The 19,927-nt window shown below is 36.8% G+C and overlaps 1 protein-coding gene across 1 annotated transcript; it reads left to right on the top strand.

The window, feature by feature from the left end:
• The first annotated feature begins 6,022 nt into the window (after positions 1 to 6,022).
• LOC137951139 (uncharacterized) lies at positions 6,023 to 6,592 on the top strand. Its single transcript, XM_068797737.1, has one exon. It carries the CDS (start codon positions 6,023 to 6,025, stop codon positions 6,590 to 6,592), a length of 570 nt encoding a protein of 189 aa, XP_068653838.1.
• The last annotated feature ends 13,335 nt before the right edge of the window (positions 6,593 to 19,927 follow it).

The following is a 19,927-nucleotide window of genomic DNA, read 5'->3' as shown; positions in this document are numbered from 1 at the left end:
TGCTCTATAGAACAATCCTTTACAATAGCTTTTCTCTCTCAGTATCGTTCTAAAAAATCCTTGTCAGTCAAAAGGTCTTCTCTGATGCACCTCATTTTCTTCTTTTCTCTTCTTGCCTCTTTTGGGCTGCCATTTTCAATGTGTAGGTAAATGGGCCTTGATTGAGGGTTTTCTCTCTCCTATTTGGTCAACCAGTTGGCTTCATTCGTTCAAATGAAATTGTTCCTTGCTTGTTGTGATCATCATCTTTCTAGTTGTTTAGAACTAGAGTAGACAACTTTTTCCCAAGCATTTTCTCTCTTGTTCATCGACTAGGTTATTTGGATGGTGTGGTTTTTGGGTTGAGCTATTTATACCCTTTCCCAATGGATCGTTCAAACTCCTCTTGGCTGATTGAATAATTGTCCTACCAAAAGTATCTTTCAGGCTTTTTTGTGTTGTCAAGGCATACTGAATATCTATCATTAGTAGCTTAAGTATTTTTTATCATAAAAATTATTTTAGTGAAGATTTTGGGACCAATAATGTAGTAACTATGAATGTGGCAACTTGTTCTTTAACCTTAATGCTCTTGGTGTCCATAGGAAGTCTCCTATTTCTTTGTAAATTACAAAGGTTGATGAAAACATGCAAGTAACACATCTAAACATATGATCATTATGCTCCAACATTAATTGTATATCACCTTATTCACCCAATCAAATTTCTGAAGGAGCAGATATATTTTTAAAATATATTGACATTTTAAAGAGTAAGAATGGAAGAGTCCTACATGAATCTCATAGGAAGAAGTCTCACAAAGCCAAAATTATTATGGTGGAGACTTAAAAGAGTCTCACAAGAGGAGGTCTCATAGAAGAGTCTTAGTTAAAGGTATTTTAGTTATGTTATTCTTCTATTTATGTTCAGTTACCCAATTGTTTAACTTTGAGTATAATTGGGATAAGGATAGTTTAACTGTTATTGGATTCTACTTGTTTCCTCTATTATAAATAAAGGCTCATTGTACACAAATTACAAAAGGTTAGTAAAGTTTTTCACTTTTCCAAAAATTCAACATGGTATCAGAGCAAGTTTTGTGAGCTGACTCAGTCAGCCCACAGAGATAATGTGATCTTTTTTTTTATCATCTCTAGTAGTTTAGGTTCGCATTTTATCTTTTGTTCATTTTTTCCTAACCTAGAATCTGTTGGTTTCTGAGTGTTTGCACCTCTGTACTGAAAATTTCATATTTAAAAAAATATATTTAGGGAAATATATTCAACTATACTTTCGAACTCAAAAATAATTTTTGCAATTGGAGTTTTCTATAAAGAGAAATCAATATTTGAAATAACAAAGGTCAGACTGCAAGAGAGGTTCGAGTAGCAGAAAAAACTTCTAATTCCAAGCAATTTTAAGCCAACAATAATGAAACATTACATATACATATTGTTATGTCATAAGAAATAACTATAAGTCTATTTTCTACCTTATTAAACCAATTCTCAATCTAAGATTTCTAGAGGGAGAGTACTCAATTCGGCTAGATTATAGTCCAAAATCTATCAAACTATTTATCTAAAAAATGAAAATTTTCATATCAAATTGATCTATATTTAAGGAGATATTCGCATTGGAGTCTTCAAGGTCAAACAATAGAATGAAGAAAATCCAGAGGTCATAAAAGATTCAAGAACGAATATTTATATATCAAATTAGGCATCATTTTAAATCTATTAGTTTCTTGATCAAAAAACCATTTGTGATTACTGAGCTATATTTTTTGAGATATCGATATCAGAAGTGCCAAAGATCAATTCTGCCAAAAACAAAATTTTTTTCTCTCCATGCATTGACGTGAATTGAGTTTTCTTTTCTCCTAAAATTTGAGTTTTTTTAACCAAATTTGTCTGCTAATTGGAGAGTTTTGGTCATATTTAATCACTCTATGATGTGCTCATTCAAGGCATGTAAAGATTTCTAGATTTGATGTTGTTTTTAAGTTTTGCATTTTTGTTACTTTGTTGTGTATCTTATGCATTGTCCACTCCGAAGGTAGTGGTCTCTGTTGGAAGATGGGCTCAAGCCCACAAGCTCAAGACAAAAAACTCACATTTCAAAGAAGTTGCATATGTGTGAAATATGGTACTTCACTTAAAGATGGCATAGAGGTGTAAATATATGTTCTTTTTAACTTTTATGTCATCAAGTTGTAGCCCTAAGGGCATTTTAAATACTATAAATAAAGGCATTAGCTAAGAGGTAGAGCATTGAAGCACTCTCCTCTCATTCCACAAATTCGTCCAGCCCTCATTTTCTCTTTTACGCAAACCTCTTCTCCCTTAATCCAAATTCTCTCCTTCCACATCTTCTTCTTCTCCTCTCCTTCTCTCTTCTTCTTCTTCTTCCTCGTTGGTCTAAAGTTCCTTTCATGAGATCCTAAATTCTACATGGTATCAGAGCAAGGAGTTTAGGATCCCTCTTGATGAAGTTATTAAGGAATCTGTTCAAGAAGTTGTAAAAGAAGGAGTTCAGTCATGAAGAGATAAGTTCATTCTCTTCTTATTTACATTTTGTTTCCTTTCCTTATTTACATACTCCTCTTTACTGTTTTTCAACTTCTTGAACTTTAAATCACATCAAGTCAAGATAAATCTTTGTATGTTGTAAAGATTTATTTTTATGACTAAATTGATTTTAAATCTTGATCTTCTTGTAAATCAATTACAAGCGTGATCAAGATCATTTGTTGCTTGTCTTATTAAGATTGATGGTTGAGATTCAATTACCTTTATGTAACTTGGATCCATCTTATTTGAGGTAGAATTCTAGCACATGTTGTTGTAACTTCTCCTACTTAATGTTGCTCATGGGTTTGTGTTATGTTGTTGGATGCCCATTATATGTTTCTCGAAATTCCATCAGTCATTTACCCTTTGTGGTTTCTTTTGAACTTCAAAAATTGATTTTTTTTTACATTGAAGTATCCCATGAGCTGAAGATAAATTTCTTCCAAGTATCTTGATTTTCCTTTAAATCTTCTCTAAATATTTTTTCTCTCTCTCAGTTTGTGTTTGATTTTGGATTAAGGCCTAATCGGTTCCATCTACCTTCTTCTCTTTGTTTTTTAGAATACAAGAGAAATTGAGTGATGGCTGGATCACTTGCTAAAGGTACAAATTTTTTAATAATTTGGTGCTTGCTCTCTTGAAGGAAATTGGTTTCTTGTTCTCTTTTTTGGTGACTGATTTGGTCCACCAATTCTTTAAATTACATTGAGTAATTGTTATTTGAAGAAAGTCATTTCCCTTGACCTCCACATTTGACTTGCCTCATCATGGAGAGTGGACACAATAGTAATAAGAGTGATATACTCCGTATTACTACGATTCCACTAAGAGGTCTCTCCAATTACATGAGATGGTCACAATCAGTCCGGAGGGTTCTAATTACCCGTGACCTTTTAAGCCACGTTATTAAATTTCCTCCTCCGATTGATGAAGAAGATGAGACCTACCACAAGTGGGTTAAAAATGATAACATGGTGATAAGTTGGCTCATAAATAGCATGGAAGAGCATGTGGCCAACAATGTGGTCCACTTGTGCTAAGCTTTACTCAAGTACTGCCACATTACAAAAAGTATATGATATCTTACAAAATATGTTGCATACTAAACATGGAGATAATATTCACGAATTTTTTGCCCAATTTCGGGGCCTTCTCCAAGAATGGAAAATAGCTCAGCCATACTCCACTGATATTTCCGTTAAGAACGACAACAAGAAGCCTTGGCAGCAGCCATTTACTTATCGAATATTAAACCTTACCTTGAGGTTGCAAAAACTCAGCTTCTAAGTTCTTCCACTCTGCCATCCTTCGATGACATTAGTTCTAGATTACTTCGGATACCTGATCCATCCCCTTCTTCTCATATTGATGCCCCATCGGCGATGTTCTCTGGAAATCGGGTACATCTTCATCATACCGAAGACGGGGCAGAAATATGAGAGGGGTAGAACTATGAAAGGGGTTGAAAATAGAGGTGGTCGTACTGGTCCGAATAATTCCCGTACTGAGCCTCGACTTTGCACTTACTGTGGTGGTCAGAGCCACCCTGTGGCAACATGCTGGAAACTTCATGGCAAGCCTAATTGGGCCACGGCTAACCCAGTCTCTGTTAGCATTGAGAAACATGAAGATAAGGCCGAATCATCCTCCGGAAATGGTGATGCCATTTGGGCTATCCAACGCCCTATCCACCTTTCAAGCACTTATGAACGAGGTATTTCGCCCTTTCTTACGGAAGCATGTCTTAGTTTTTTTTGACGATATACTGGTTTATAGCAAAACTTGGGAAGCACATTTGCACCAATTGAGACAGGTTTTTACACTTCTCCGAACACACCATTTATTTCTCAATAGAGCCAAGTGTGACTTCGCCACTTCCGAAGTAGCTTATTTGGGGCATGTGATCTCTGCCTCTGGGGTGAAATCAGATTTCAGCAAGATACAGGCTGTCATGGAATGGCCCACACCTCACTCCGTCACAGCTTTGAAAGGGTTCCTTGGTTTAGCAGGGTATTATAGAAAATTTATAAAAGAATATGGTCAGCTAGCAGCACCATTGTATAATTTATTAAAAAAGCATGCCTTTCAATGGTCTCAGTTGGCGGACTCATCGTTTCACCAATTGAAACAAGCATAAGCGTCAGCTCCAGTTCTTCAATTGCCCAACTTTTCAAAAGATTTCATAATAGAATGTGATGCATCCGGGGGAGCCATAGGTGTCGTCTTGCAGCAATAGGGACAACCCATCGCTTATTTAAGCCGCCACCTCGCTCCCCACCATCACAAGTTAGCCACTTACGAAAGGGAACTCATCGGCTTGGCCATAGCCGTGCAACATTGGAGGCGATATCTGTGGGGCAAACCTTTGATGATCCGGACAGACCACTATAGCCTCACATACTTATTGGAGCAATGCCTTACTACCTCCCCACAACAACATTGGCTCAACAAATTAATGGGATTCGATTTTCAAGTGGAATACAAACCGAGTTATCTCATTCGTGGGGCAGACACCTTGTCACATAGAGAACTAGGGGATTCATACTTGCACACACTGAGCCACCCCAGGTCCCTATTGCTGGACACCATCCGTCAGGATACTCGCCATCATCCTGATCTCCTTGCCTTACAAGCTCAAATCGAGAACCATTCCAAGGACACTACAGGAAAGTCTCATTCTCTATAAAGGATTCCTATATCTTCATCCTTCTTCGGCACTCCTTCCCAACATTATTGCCTCCTTTCGTGACAATACACATGAGGGCCAGCAGAAGACATACTTCTGCCTTAGCCGGGAGTTTTACTGGAGGAGTATGAAGCGGGTCATTGCTGATTATGTTGCCGTATGCCAGGTCTGTCAGCAGAATAAATCTGAATCTTTACAACTCACCAACTTGCTCCAGCCCCTTCAACTTCCTTCACAGGTATGGACAGATCTCTCAATGGATTTTATTGATGGGTTTCCTCCTTCTGCAGGGAAATCTGTTATTCTTGTTGTGGTAGACCAGTTCTCGAAATATGCACACTTTATGGCCCTCAGCCATCCTTATACAGCCACACAAGTCGCTCAACTCTTCATGGATCATATTGTCCGGCTCCATGGCCTTTCAGAGACCATCACTAGCAATCGTTATGCTATATTCACCAGTAAATTTTTGGGGGAACTATTTAAGCTTCACGGCTCCAAGTTAGCCCTCTCTTCATCATACCACCCTTAGACAGATGGCCAGACAGAGGTGGTAAACCGCAGACTGGAGATGTATTTGAGGTGCTTTGTGGGGGACACTCCCCGGCAGTGGGTTCATTGGTTAGCATGGGCAGAGTATTGTTATAATACGTCCTACCACACCGCACTGGGTACTACCCCCTTTTGAGTCGTTTATGGAAGAGACCCCCCACGTCAACTATCTTATGAACCGGGGTCTTCTCGGGTAGCAGCACCGGACCAAGCTTTAGCCGACAAAGATGAAATGTTTGCTCAGGTCCGCCTTCAGTTACAACGTTCACAAGCCATTAAGAAGCACACTTATGACAAAGGGCATTGTCCCCTTTCCTTTGCACCCGGAGAATTTGTTTGGCTCAAGCTTCAACCATACCGCCAACTCTCTCTTTTAGCCATCAAACGCCATAAGGCCTCTCCAAAATTTTATGGCCCATTCCAGGTTCTTCACCGTATTGGCACTGTGGCTTATCGCTTGAAACTTCCACCAGACGCCAAGCTACATGATGTCTTCCACGTCTCCCTCCTCAAGCCGTTCAAGGGAGACTCTCCCCTGCTACATACCCCTCTGCCTCCGCTCAAAGATGGCCGGTCTATGCCCACTCCAGCACAGATCCTTCAAGCCAGGCGTGTTAACAACTCATGGGAGGTGCTCGTTCAGTGGACTGATGCAGAATTGGTGGAAGCCTCTTGGGAGACACTCGAATCCTTCCAGGATCTATACCCCACTTTCGAGCTTGAGGACAAGCTCTTTCTTCAGGAGGAGCGTGATGTTATGGACTCCATAGCATCAAGAGTGGCGAATCGGAGAAGAGGATAGATGGATTAAACTTGTATTTTAGTATCTTAGGGGTTTAATTATAATTTGAAGTTCAATAAGGGTCTAATTGTAATTATGGAACCTTTGACGTTTTCCCTAATTCCCTATATAGGGCGTCAGGTGAATGAAGAGAGACAAGCATTTGTCAATTAGTATAGACGAGATCGGGTACTCTCTCCAAAGAGGCCTAAGGGTGGAGCTTCTTTAAAAGCTCACTTTCCTACACCATTGGGCGTTCTAAAACCCCCAAATCCTTCCCTTCTTCATCAGCCAATCTGGAAGCCAGAGGAGATCACTGGGTGACTTGATCCATGGCGCGAGAACCTAATAGGGTGTAACTGGGAATTAGGGTAGTTTAATTGTAATTGGATTCTACTTGTTTCCTCTATTATAAATGCAGGCTAATGTACTCATATTACATCAAGTTAGTGAAGTTTTTCTCTTTCCCAAAAAATCAACATAAAATAAGCACACACCATAAGGAGACAATCATTTTTTGTTCTCGATGTTCCCCCATTGGTAGTCACCACCCAAGAACCCTTGCTCGAGAAAATCCACTAATATGCTCTATTAGCTGAAAAAACAAAGAGATTTAAAGCTCTCTTTAAGCCACATGTTAGGCTCTCTGATTACACAAATTTGATCTTCCCCCAAGAGATTCAATACAAACTAGATTCCATCACTATTTCATACTGTCTTTCAAGATTTCAAGCTCAAGAGAACCTCTATTAAAAAAAATTAAAAATACATGAAGTAAAAACAAACTACAAGTTTTTTTAAAGAGAGTCATTTTGCAAGTGAGATCCAAGCCTCCAAATATTTAAGCACCTAAACTAATTCTATAGGAGCTCGATGGAACTTTGAATGTTAGGAAAGAGATGAGAGATTGAAAGATTTGAGCAAGTTTTCATAGGGTAAAATCAGAATATGAAGCTCAGAAATAATTTTTCATAGGTTTATTATGCCAATATAAGTTCAACTCCTGGTCATGTACGAGTTTGGGAGCCTAATTATAAACTTCCTAGCAAAAATAGCCATTGTTTGCTCGTTACTAAAAGGTGACAAAAAGTATGGATTGATCAACTACTTATCTACATAACTTCCAAAGTTACCGACCGTGGCACCGGTCGGCTCCCTCTTTTCTACTCAGCCATTACGGGTGTTAATCACATACTGTGCTTTAAGGAATTTGCCGGAGGAAGATCGCCGGAAATCGCCTTCTTCTTCTTCTTTGAAAGAGTGTTTTTCGAATGTCTAAACCTCTGGAGGTGCTTCAAATTTATAGTTGAAGATCTTTCCCGTCTTCCGCTTTTACCCTTAATTGAAAGGCGTGTGTTTAAAGACAAAGGGTAACTTTTGTCTTTTTGGTTTGTCATTTTTGCCCTTGCATTATTACCTTTCGGCACCGAAAGCAGGGGTAGAAATATCTTTTCTGCTTGTGACATCATGATGCTGACATGCAGGAAACTTTTGTAGCCACCATTGTTGACTTGGTGTAGCCGCCTTTGCTGACTTTGATTTCGTCTTGGGCCTTAATAGCTGCTAACTTGTCTGCTGACATGGCTGCTAACTGTTCATTCGAACAGCTGCCTTTCTGTGCACAATCTACAGTTGTGCTCCTTTGGAAAAGTCTACTGGGCCATCTGGCAGAAGTTTTCCTTGGTTGCTTTGCTGAAGGGGATATGACCTCTGAGGAGTTTCTTCAGCGTTGCTTCGAGACTGGTCTGGACAAGTGCCGGAGTCTCTTTATAGCTTTTTGAGACGATCGTTAGTGGGATGGAGGTCTTGTAGACAAAGCTTTTCTTTTTCTAAATCAACTGTTGTATGAGCTGTATCAGATTCTTGAGCCCGTGAATACGCCTGGTTGGCCAGACTGTTTCTTGGCAAGGCTTGGCTTTAGGAACATGTCTGGGATCATATTCTATCTTCGCGTCACCTTCTTTGATGCCTTCAAGTGTCACGACAGAAATGTTCGGAAATATCTTTGAGTCAGTAATAATTTCAGCAACACAGGAAACGAAATGAAGTCGAATTCCTTTACTCTTTGTTATGGAGATGAAACTTTTGCAAGCCTCCATAATCTCTTTTGGCATTTTCTCCAAAACTTATAAGTCGGTGCAGTGAAGTACCATCTGTTTTATGAATCCATAAGCAAAAAGCAGGGATGCATATTTTGAGTCTATTTCATGACTCGGCTTCACTTGATTCCAACTGTTGCTGGACTCAGTGGTGAAGAAGGGAGTGTTCATCCATTGTTCAATTTGTTCATTCCATCTCTGGAATTGAACAGTATGATCGGATTTGATCCTTGGACGAACGATGTCCACCTTTTGAGGGCGTAGCAAGGGTTTCTCAGACATAGTGTCCGAAAGCTTTAAAGGTTTAAAAAACTCAAACTCATTAAAACTTGTTTTCTCTGGTTTATTTAGGCTTTTCAACCTTGTAAACTCAGATGGGGTAACCAATTTTGTCTTGAATGATTTCTCATTACTAGACAAGTCTGTTTCCATTGAAGATGGATCCGTTAAGACTTCCTTTTCAGTTCGTGTTCGAGACTGACAGGTAGAAGTCCCTGATTCCGATTTCATAGAAATCATTAAGGTTTCCTTTCCAGCTCTAGATTGGCGGGTAGAAATCCCTGATTCCCCTATCTTCAAAGAAGACTGGGTTGTGATTTCCTTCTCATTCCTGGCATGACCGGTAGAAATCCCGGGTCGACCTGTGTTTATCAAAACACTAAAGTCATCCGTCTGCTGATTAGCTGACGTTGTGGCTCCCTTTTCTCGCGATAGAGATCCGGTAGAAGTCTCGGAGGATCTTGGCATATCATGCAGTTTTGTGAGTTCTTTTAACTCTTCAGTTAATTCTTTAACCTTGAGTTGTAAGAGTTCTCCACTTAACTCGTATCGGGCACAATTCTCATGTATGTCTCCTCATTCTGAAAGAACTAAAAGACTATCGAATAGTGACTGTAGGGTTGAGAGAAATACCGTGAGTGTGGCAATTGTTGTTGCTAGGTCTGTCAGTGTGCTACTGAGGAGATCCATTTTACCTGTCTATAACACAAGAAATTTTTCAAGTGGTAAGAGTATCAGGTTATTTATCAAGTTCTCTATAAATGCATGATGCGGTAACAGAGGATTTTATTTATGACAATAGTAGTGGGAGATGAATCACCACGCTTGTTGCCATGTTATAGATATTGGGAAGGTTAAACCATAACCGATTAGAAGAAATCTTTTAGGCCAAGGTTGTGCCTGAAGAGTCACTCATATTTTCTGAGTTTTCTGAGGAGGAAGACTCAGTTTCCAGATGAAGTTCATATACTTCATCATTTGACTGGATGTCATCATAATGGATGATTTCCAATCCATTTTCTTCGGCTAGTAACATGTAAGTATTGTACCGCCGTTGTTGTTTATCATTTGGACATTTTTTTGCAAAATGTCCTTCTTTCTGGCATATCCAGCATTTGCATTTGCATTTGCTTGGGGCTTTCCCCTTTGAGCAATATGCATTTGACCCTTTACTAGATGTGGTAGGGCCAGAATTTGTTCTTTTTCTAAAGTATCTCTTTTTAGGAGTATACCTAGTTTTAGAACTTTTTTGTATCCTAAATTTTTTCTCACGAAATTTCTTAGGACATTTTCTTTGCTTATGGGAGGTGGTTTTACAACCATAAGATCCTACATTTTTGTTTTGGTTTGAACAACATAATGTTTGTTTGTTTGCCTTACTAATTTTCTTCTGTAGTTTTTGGGCTTCACAAAGATTTGCCAACATGTCTTGTACAAATCTATGTCTTCTTCCTAAAGTGTCAATGTTTAGGAAATTATCCATGGTTAAAGCACCAAGTTCTGGATTATTTTGCCAATATTTCGTTATGTAGTCTTTTTCAGCTACATGAGCAAAAGGTTCTGGCAATTTTGCATAAAAGATAGAAAGATAAGGTTTCTGATCTTCTTTTTGCAGTTTACAGAAGTAACTTGCAAACTTGCAGTACTACTTCTCATAAAAACAAATGTTACAGATTTGTAACTTGTTTAATTTTTGAAGAGTTTCTAAACGTTTCCTTTGTTTAGTACTCTCATTGTAGGCTTCTAGGGTTGGAAATATTCCTAGAAAATCCTTTGATATCTTAGCCACTAATCCCTTCAAGAGATTGACTATCAATATTGAGGTATTAGCTCATTTTTGGTCTTCGGGAAGGTTGTCCCACATATGAGCTACATTACCTTGTAAAGCATGGGTAAAGAAATTAAATGTCGATTCTTGGGTCCAAGATTCATGCATATTTGCAGCATTGCTCATGCTTCTTTCCCAATCTTTATGGACTTTTTCTCCATCCTTGGGACAATCCAAGTTGAGGTAAAATCCAAATGGGTTTATGCTATCTATGGATGTATGTCCCTTAGTAGCATTTGACGGATCGACATTTGTGTATTTTGTCGAATACCTTTGTCCTCCCAGGGATATTTTGGAGTGGGAGAAACTTTCTCATTCTTGCGGGTGAACCGCAGTACGGTTTCGAAAGTTATCTTGAAAGCTATCTTCCATGTGGGTGTCGCGTACCCTTGATGTTTCAGCTTCAAAATGGTCGCTACCACGAAGCATTAGAAATCTTTTACCAATAGAAATTTGTGTATTTTGTCGAATACCTTTGTCCTCCCAGGGATATTTTGGAGTGGGAGAAACTTTCTCGTTCTTGCTGGTGAACCGCAGTACGGTTTCGAAAGTTATCTTGAAAGCTATCTTCCATGTGGGTGTCTCGTACCCTTGATGTTTCTGCTTCAAAATGGTCTCTACCACGAAGCATTCGAAATCTTTTACCAAGATCATCTGCCTTTTTGTCTTTAGCAGAGTAGTCTGTTTTCTTAGTATTTTCTTCTGCAACTTCATCAGATTTCCAAGCTTCTGGTTCACTGTCATGTTGCTCTTGTTGTTTACTAGAACAAGGTTTTTCCTCTTGAACATAATAAATCAGTTGGCAACCGAAAGTATTATATTATGCGTAAACTTCATCATCGATAGAGGATGATGTTTTGGAAGCGATCCTATATGCAGTGGATCCTTTCTTCTTGGTGCTATGCAAGGTGTTGCAAAGTACACTAGGTTTTTAAGCCATCCGGTGATGTCAGGAAGGCCTAATGGTAATGGAGTTTCCATATCCATTAAATAGAAAAACTTTGTCATAGAGCTAATTCTTGAAGCTTCCTTTGAAGTCTTTTGATCATATACCATAGTAGAATTTCTCTACGGGTTAATCTCCACCATTCATTAAGATATGTTCAATAAGCTATATCTGTTTCATTTACTGGTGTGAGAGTTTCTCTGGCTTGCCAATTTTGGTCTTTCATTGAGCGTACCAGACGAATTTGATCTAGTAGTCTTTCTCTACAGATTATTTTACAAAGCTATAAGGTTTAGCTTTTGTTTGATTTTCTTGATCTTGCATCTAAGGTTGTAGATGCGATCAGTATATCTTTTTCGATAGTAGTAATACCATAACATTGCAGGGATTGTATTATCTTCTGGTTGAAGAATATTTCTTTGGAGTAAAGCGAGGTCAAGGCTTTCTCTTTTTAAACGATCTAAAAGTTTCTTTTTATAAATCATTCTAGTGTCCAAGGTGTAAAAGGTGTTTTATACCTTGATGGACCTGGAGAACCTAGACGTTCTTTTAATGCTAAGACTTCTGTTAAAAGTTCTTGCATTTCATCTTTGCTTAGATTATCTAAACTTTGTTTTAGTTCTGTTAATTCTTTGAAGAAAACAGGACTATTTCCATGGTCAATCTTTTCTAGAAAATTTTCTAGGATGTTTTGACACTTTATTATTCCTCTATGTTTATGTTCACCATAGAGGAAATCTATTTTTCTGTTGGAGATTTTCAATAGTTTTTTCTAACCTATTAAGGGTCTTACCATAAGACTCTAAGGTTTGATTGGAATTGGTGACGATGTCACTATTTCCTATTGGTGGACCTAAGGATTTATATGGGTTATGTGCCATCATCGATATGAAGAGGAACATAAGCATTGGGCCTTGGGTTTCCTATTCCTTCGAAATGGGAACTGTTTGAGGTTCTACTTGTAGACGTAGAGGGCCTATCCTGTTCGATGGAAAAGCTGGATCTAGTGTTTGTGATCACTAGTTTTCCTTCTATCTTCTTTATGGTTTTTCGGGAGAGGGGAAGGTGTCTCGGTGCCAGAGGTTGGACTACCCATTCTGTTGGCCATGTTAACTCTCTGGGGTCGAGTTCTTCTATGGTCAAATTCTCAGAATAACCAATGTTTTTGTTTAATTCTGTGAGTTTCTTTGAATCTTTAACTAGAACTTTTCCAGTGTTGATTCCTCGGGCTACTATGCATACAAGTAAGCGCATAACTCTTCTTCCTGGTTGAATTCCATTTTTCGACCAGTTATCCGTATAGATTTTTAGGTATAAGGTATCTTGGATGTGCTTGTCTTCTAAATCTATTTTTAGATTGGGCCATGTTGTAAAGGATACTGGGCCTAATCCTAAATTAGCTCTAACTCCTCCGAGTAGGGCTTTTTCAAAATTATTCTTCACAGAGTTATCTACTATGGCTGCTATGAAGGGTAAATTCTGATTGATTCGTTTTAAGGGGTCTAATCCTATACGAACTAGTCCGTAATGGACATATTTGAATCGTTTTAGCTTTGCTAAGTCAGATTCACTTAATAATCTGTACCAGAAGGTACCTAAGTCGGTATCCTATATTTCTACAAATAGTTCCTTCTGGAAGACCAAGGATTTCTTTCGGAACTCAATCCAATCTTTATTGTAAACTTTAATTATCCTAGGGATACTTATTGTCCACTTTTGTCCATCCTGCATAAGATTAGGATGTTCATCGTATTCTCCCTGTGTTTCATAATGTATATGAACACTGTTTTGGAGAGAAGTACATTCTATTCCTATTTGTTCAGACATTTAGGAATTTTAGATGAGTTGAGGTCTCTTCTAATTTTTGGAACAAGATTTCAATCAGTCATTCCAATTGATACAAAGTGATGAAAGGAGAGATGTGTTGTATAATCAGTTCTCTCAATTCTTCATTTTGAGTTAAGGCACGGATGTCTCGTATAAGACGATCTCTATCTGTTCCTTGATGAGATTTTACAGAAGATATTTTACAAATAACTTCCTGTAACTCCTTTTTACATGGTTTGTTGTTAACCATTTTAATTTTCGCTTCTTGGATAGGTTCTAAGATCCTAGAAGGATTTATTTCTTGATCTACATAGCTTTGTAGATCTGTAAAGAAACGTATTGTTTCTTCAGTATTTCCTATTTTATGTACCTCAAGATGGGCATTAATTCTTCTCTTGAGTTTCTGTACTTGTTCATTGACGTCACTCTCTATTCCTACGCATAGGAAAGCAACGTTTTCTAGGGTGTATTTTTCCCAGCATCTTTTCATAAAGAAGTTGTGATGCATATCACCAACTAAATCCATTATATTATTTAATATTGGATTATTCTTATCATGCCATCCATGTGGATAGCCTATTATTGGACAAACATTTGTGTGTCCAGTTTTCAACACGGTGTCATTAGTACATTTGAGATCTTTAGTACATTAGAACACGTTGAGTTCCTTCTGACCTACCAGTTGAGGTCTTTGGTACATTAGTACATTTGTAGTATACCAATGGTACATGGGATGTGACCGGTTTGGGTCGTAACTGTTTAGGAGTATGTACACCTAAACAGAAAGAATCAAAGTTAAGTTTTGAATTCTTTGATACATATAAGCTCAAGTCTAATACTTGGCTCTGTAGGACGTCTAACCTACGCTCTAATACCATTTTTGACACAACAAGTCTCTAGCAGACTCAACAGCGGAATACTGATACCAACAGCACTATTGCTCTGATATCGACAAGTCTCTAATAGACTTTGACACAGACACACAGTGGATTATAAGGAACACCTAGGGATGAGGGCAGAGGAACTAGAATCCTAGGGATTTCTACCTACACACTGGCTACAACGGAAAACAACAATGACTCACACAATATTATTCCTACAGTCACACTTCGACGGTCCTTATCATTTTACCATCATATCACTCCTGCTTCCTACCACATGTCACTGCTATGTACTCGTTTGTGTCTATTTCATTTCTATCTAATAGGCTCAGCATGATTTCTGCTGCTACCTAGAACTTCTTCGGGGTTTGACCCTATTCCTGTCGGCTTACCACCACGTAGGCAATCCGTCATTGCGGTCCTCATGGTCTCCAGAGGGCCCCAAGCCGTTCTTGTTAACCGTTACGGCTTCATGGCTGCTTCAGCAGGGTAGAGCACAGCTCCATTTCGTTTTCTACCTCGGAGCGTAGCCAAATAATTCCAAGTCTCTAGCTTTTGTCCTATTTGGCGCTATTTCGATACTATTTCTTTTTTACGAGTGAACAGTAAACATGAATAGTAATGATGAATAGTAAAATGAACAGTACTTTTGAATAGTAACTTTGGAACAGTAAAAACAAACAATATGGAGATCATATATATAAATGCAGAACATGAACAGTGATAACAACAACTGTGGAGATCATACGTATAGATGCGGAATATGAACAGTAATAACAATTACTGTACGAATCACAATATTACAAACATACGAAAAATATAAAACCATTGTTCAAACTAAAATAAAAACAACATAAAAACAACTAAATACATACCCTTAAAAAAGGGAAAGAACGACCAGCTATGCATAACTAGTAATTTTTTTTATTTTCAAAGCCTACTGATCGATCAAGGCATCAATCAATGATTTTTCAATCTTTCAGAAGACTCATTGATTGATCAAATGCAATTCGACTAGCTGTGTAGAGTTTAATATGATCGATCATGAAGCAGAGGATGATCAACCATGCTTTATAGCATCTTCCTAGTAGCATTCTATATGATCAATCATGTTTGAGCCAATGATAGATCATGCTTTATAAGTTATGGAGATTGCATTCTAGATGATTGACCAAGCCCATATAGGTTGATCAATCATGTCATATGTCAGTGAATTGTTTTGATACTTAAGCATGACATATGTTATTCTAAGAGTTTTATCATTTTAAAACATTTATATGCATTTGGCTAAAACATGATTTGGAAATATTTCATGCCCTAAAGTTCTATAACATGAATGTGATTAAGATGAACATGGATTTCAAAGCATGAGTTCAAAATGTCCATGTTGACATGAATTAATCACTTGAAACATAACCACTTAATTGAACAAGACATATGGATCAACACTAATCACAATAATACTAATATACTCAACCTTACTTGAGAATAAACAATCTTATTTACAACATATGCCAGCTCAAAAAATACAGATTGGGTTGGACACTAATATAATCTTCCCTAAACAAGTCATTGGCTAATGATTATGTAATGTTCCTAAGCCAATGGTTACTAATGTGACAGGATTTTGATTTTCATAGAAATTCCAAGTCTACATAAACTAGTGAAGGATTAGCTTATGAGGTTAAATGATGAAATTATCATTAAATTAATCCTCAAAACCAAGTCTCACATAAGAATCTCCAAATTGACATGAACATCAAATTTAGAGTTCAATTTACACAATTTATTTCCCACAAGCTATTAAGATGATTTTTATTTAGTATATAGCTTGGCTTGGAGAATGCACTCCTTGTTCGAAGATCAAGTGACCTTGGGTACCCAAATTTATTTGGGTATCACCGTCTGAACATTTGAAGACAAATTTAAACTTCCCTTTGGAATCCAAATTTACTTAACTACATTCAACTTTGATCTTCTGGCTGAACACTCAATTGCATAATAGCCTATGGTTCCACATTAATAACATAAATCATTATGCATAGGTGATGTTAAGACCTTTGTCACATTTATCTTATGAGAGCTACTAGATTTTCTTTCCATTCTAGTCTCATGGATGTCGACACCGAGTCCCTCTTTTCTTAAATATTATATATGATGTTTTGATTTATCTGGAAGAGTGACTTTTCCTAAAGTTAATTTCTCTGAAGTAAGGGATAAGTCGATGATTTTTCTTTTAGCTACCCATTTATGAGATTTTAGCATTTTTTTGCATTTGGCTTTCTTCTTAACATTCCAAAACCCTAGAGAAAAGGATAATATTATTTTTTCTCAACTCATGAATGTTTGAATAATAGAGTTCTAGTCTCTCACATTCTCAGGTGAGCATATCGTGTTCTTCTCTAAGCTCTTCTTGTTTGGAGGAACAATCAACTTTCAATGATTCAATTTCCTTTTATAGTTTTGAAAGTTGCCTTCTTAATTTTTTGTTTTCTTTCTCTTGTTTTCCATGTGAAGACACGGATTTCATCTAATTATCTCATTAGCTCTCCTTGTCCAATTCCTCTTAACTATCACTCTCTGAAGTTTCATCCCAATTTGAGGTGATGTTTCTAACTAAGCATGAGTGCGTACAATCTCCAATGCCCACAATGTCGCTATGTGTATAACACTCAACGTGTGAAGAGCCACATTCCATGTTCCTAGAAAAATTAGTTTCTAGTTTTATCTCTTAAATGCTTAGCTGATTCGCAAGATGAAAAAGAATTTAGCATTTCAGGACATCAAGACGAAACAAGTGATTGCTTTAGCAGCCTACAATCCAACTTTTGCAATGTCCAAGTCATCTCAATCATATACTTGTTTAAGAATAATCCTTCCTTTTACATTTTGAGATAGGATGAAGGGTATGTTGATGATTGCTTCCCATAATTTAAAATCCAATGGATTGTACAAAAAGTTCCATCCTAGTTTTCCACCATCGATATTATGAACTATCATGCATAGGTACAAAATAGGAATCATGACCCTCTTGGAACATTGTCTACTTGTTATGCTATAAAATTAATTGAGTGAAATCAAATATAATTTTTTATTTTAAATAATTTAGTCTTGCTTTGATACCAAATGTTGACCCAAGTGGCCTCTCATGAGGGAGAGAATTGATATTTTAAATTAAAAAATTAGTTTATGCAGTGCAAAAATAAAGTATGGCAAATAATAAAAATTACTCAGTATAAGGAGACAATGATTTTTTTTTCTCAATGTTCCTCTACTGGTAGTCCCCCTAATTACACAAATTCATCTCTCCCCAAAAGATGCAATATAAACTAGATTTCAGCTATAGTTGGCATTCTCTTTCTAGATTTTAAGCTCTAGAATGCCAATTGATCTAGCTTTAAGGTACTAGAGAACTTTTATTAAATAAAATTAAAAAATAAAAATATTAAAATAAACTTACAATTTTCATTCCGGAGAGAGAACCCTTCTCCAAGTGAGATCCAAGTCTTCAAATCTTTAAGCATGTGAACTAATTCTATAGGTGAATGATGAAAATTTGAATGCAAAGAAAGAGAAAGAAATCGAAAGATTTGTGCATTTTTTAGGGTTTTCTCTTCTATAGAGTAAATTTGGAATATGGAGCTTAGAAATAATTTTTCAGATCATTTTTAAGTCAATATAAGCTCAACTCTTATTCCTTTACGATTTTGAGGGCCTATTTATATGTTTCCCGACCAAATTAGTCATTTTTTACTTGTTACCAAAAGGCAACAAAAAGTGTTAATTGATCAATGAAAAAGTATGTTTGATCAACCATGTATAATAGCTACAATTTTTTGTATTCTCTAATTTTGTTTATCAATTAGGGCATCAATCAACGAGTATTTAGCCTTTTAGAAAACTTATTTATGAATCAACCGAATTCGATTAATTGATCATGCTTTATAGAACTGGCTATACCGAAATCTGTAGGATCGATCCTATTTGAGCCAATGATGGATCATGCTTTATAAGTGAGGCCAGACTATATTCTGGATGATCAACCAAGCCCATGTAGGTTGATCGATCATATCATACGTCAATGTACTATTTTGATATTTAAACATGATATAGGCAATTCTAAGGGATATAGCATTATAAAACATTTATGTACATTTGGCTAAAACATTGTTTTGAAATTTTTCATGCCCTAAAACTCCATAATAGAACTTAGATTAAAAATCGAAATTTGGTTGGCTATCAACTTACATAGCTAGCTTCTAGAGATTTTCTATATGACTTTGACTATAGCTCTTCAAGATTTTGATCTTCTTCTTTATGTAAGTTCTTCTTCATAGCAACATTATTCTTCAATTTGTGTTTACTTTGGATCTTGACTTGACAATTTGATTACTCATTCTTTTGTCTTGAGATTTTTCCATGGGTCTCATAATATTTGTGCTGAAAGGTTTGTGTTTAAAATACACTGATAACATTGTTAGTAGCACACTTTCAAGCGACCCATTTTGTTATCATCAAAATAATGAAGATCAACATCATTTTACTAAAGGTTTAACAAAGCTAACAACTTCAGGCATGGTTAGCTTCAACCTTGTGAGGGTCGTTTGTACAAGGCCCAGGATCAAATTCACCGTTGTATAGCAAACAAGTGATTACTACCGATTTTGGCATCGTGCAGGCAAGTTGCAATCTGCAATCCAAACTAAAGATAGGTTTTTGGGGAACTTTAAGTCCCAAAGAAATAATATAAAAAAAAGGTTCTTTTAGATACAATTCCCTTCTTTTCTTTATTTTTTCTCTTTTTCTTCTCCTCTCATTTTTCTTTTTTCCTTTGTTTCCTTCTTTCTTTTTTCTTCTTTTCTTGGGAAATTCCCTTCTCCCTCCTTTCTTTCTTAGGGACTTTTCTCCACAAAAATGAAAAATCGCTAGAAGATAGTCCCTTCAAGTAAATCTTTTTTTTATTTTTAAAATTAAATATTTTTTGAATATTTTTCCTTTTCTCTTTTTTATTTTTTTCTTATTTTTCTTCTCACCTTTTTTCCTTCTCCTTTTTTTTATTTTTTCTCTTTTCCTTTTTTTTTTGTCTTTTGTCATGGGAACTTGTTAGTAAAAATTGAAAATTCAGTGAGATATAATCCCTCCCTTCTCCCAACGAATTTGGGAAATAGCTGGGAGTAAATCTTTTACGTAATTTTTAAAATTCTAGATTTTTTTTCCTTTTTCTCTTTTTTTTCTTCTCATATTTTTCTTCTTATCTTTTTTTCCTTCTTTCTTTTTCCTTTTTCTCTTTTCCTTTTTCCTCCTTTTTTTAATGGAGGACTTGTCCCAAAAAAAATGAAAATTAGCTAGGAGATAATCCCTTCTTGGGGACTTGTCCCTCCAACTAAGTACTCTATTGAATCAGTACAAAAATAAGATGAAGAATCTAGAGGACAAGATATATTGGTTCCTTCAACAAATGGTGACTCAAGCCAGCCACCTCCAAATCCTCCTTGA

Source organism: Aristolochia californica, unplaced genomic scaffold, assembly GCF_029961685.1.
Source record: "Aristolochia californica isolate CCGP_79_NKW_82.1479 unplaced genomic scaffold, dmAriCali1.0.hap1 SCAF_15, whole genome shotgun sequence".
Classification (NCBI taxonomy): Eukaryota; Viridiplantae; Streptophyta; class Magnoliopsida; order Piperales; family Aristolochiaceae; genus Aristolochia; species Aristolochia californica.
The sequence above is the reverse complement of the archived record's forward strand: the minus strand, read 5'-3'. Positions and strand labels throughout refer to the sequence as shown.

Coding starts and splice junctions, on each gene's coding strand:
- LOC137951139 (XM_068797737.1), top strand. CDS start 6,023: ATGTTTGCTCAGGTCCGCCTTCAGTTACAACGTTCACAAGCCATTAAG.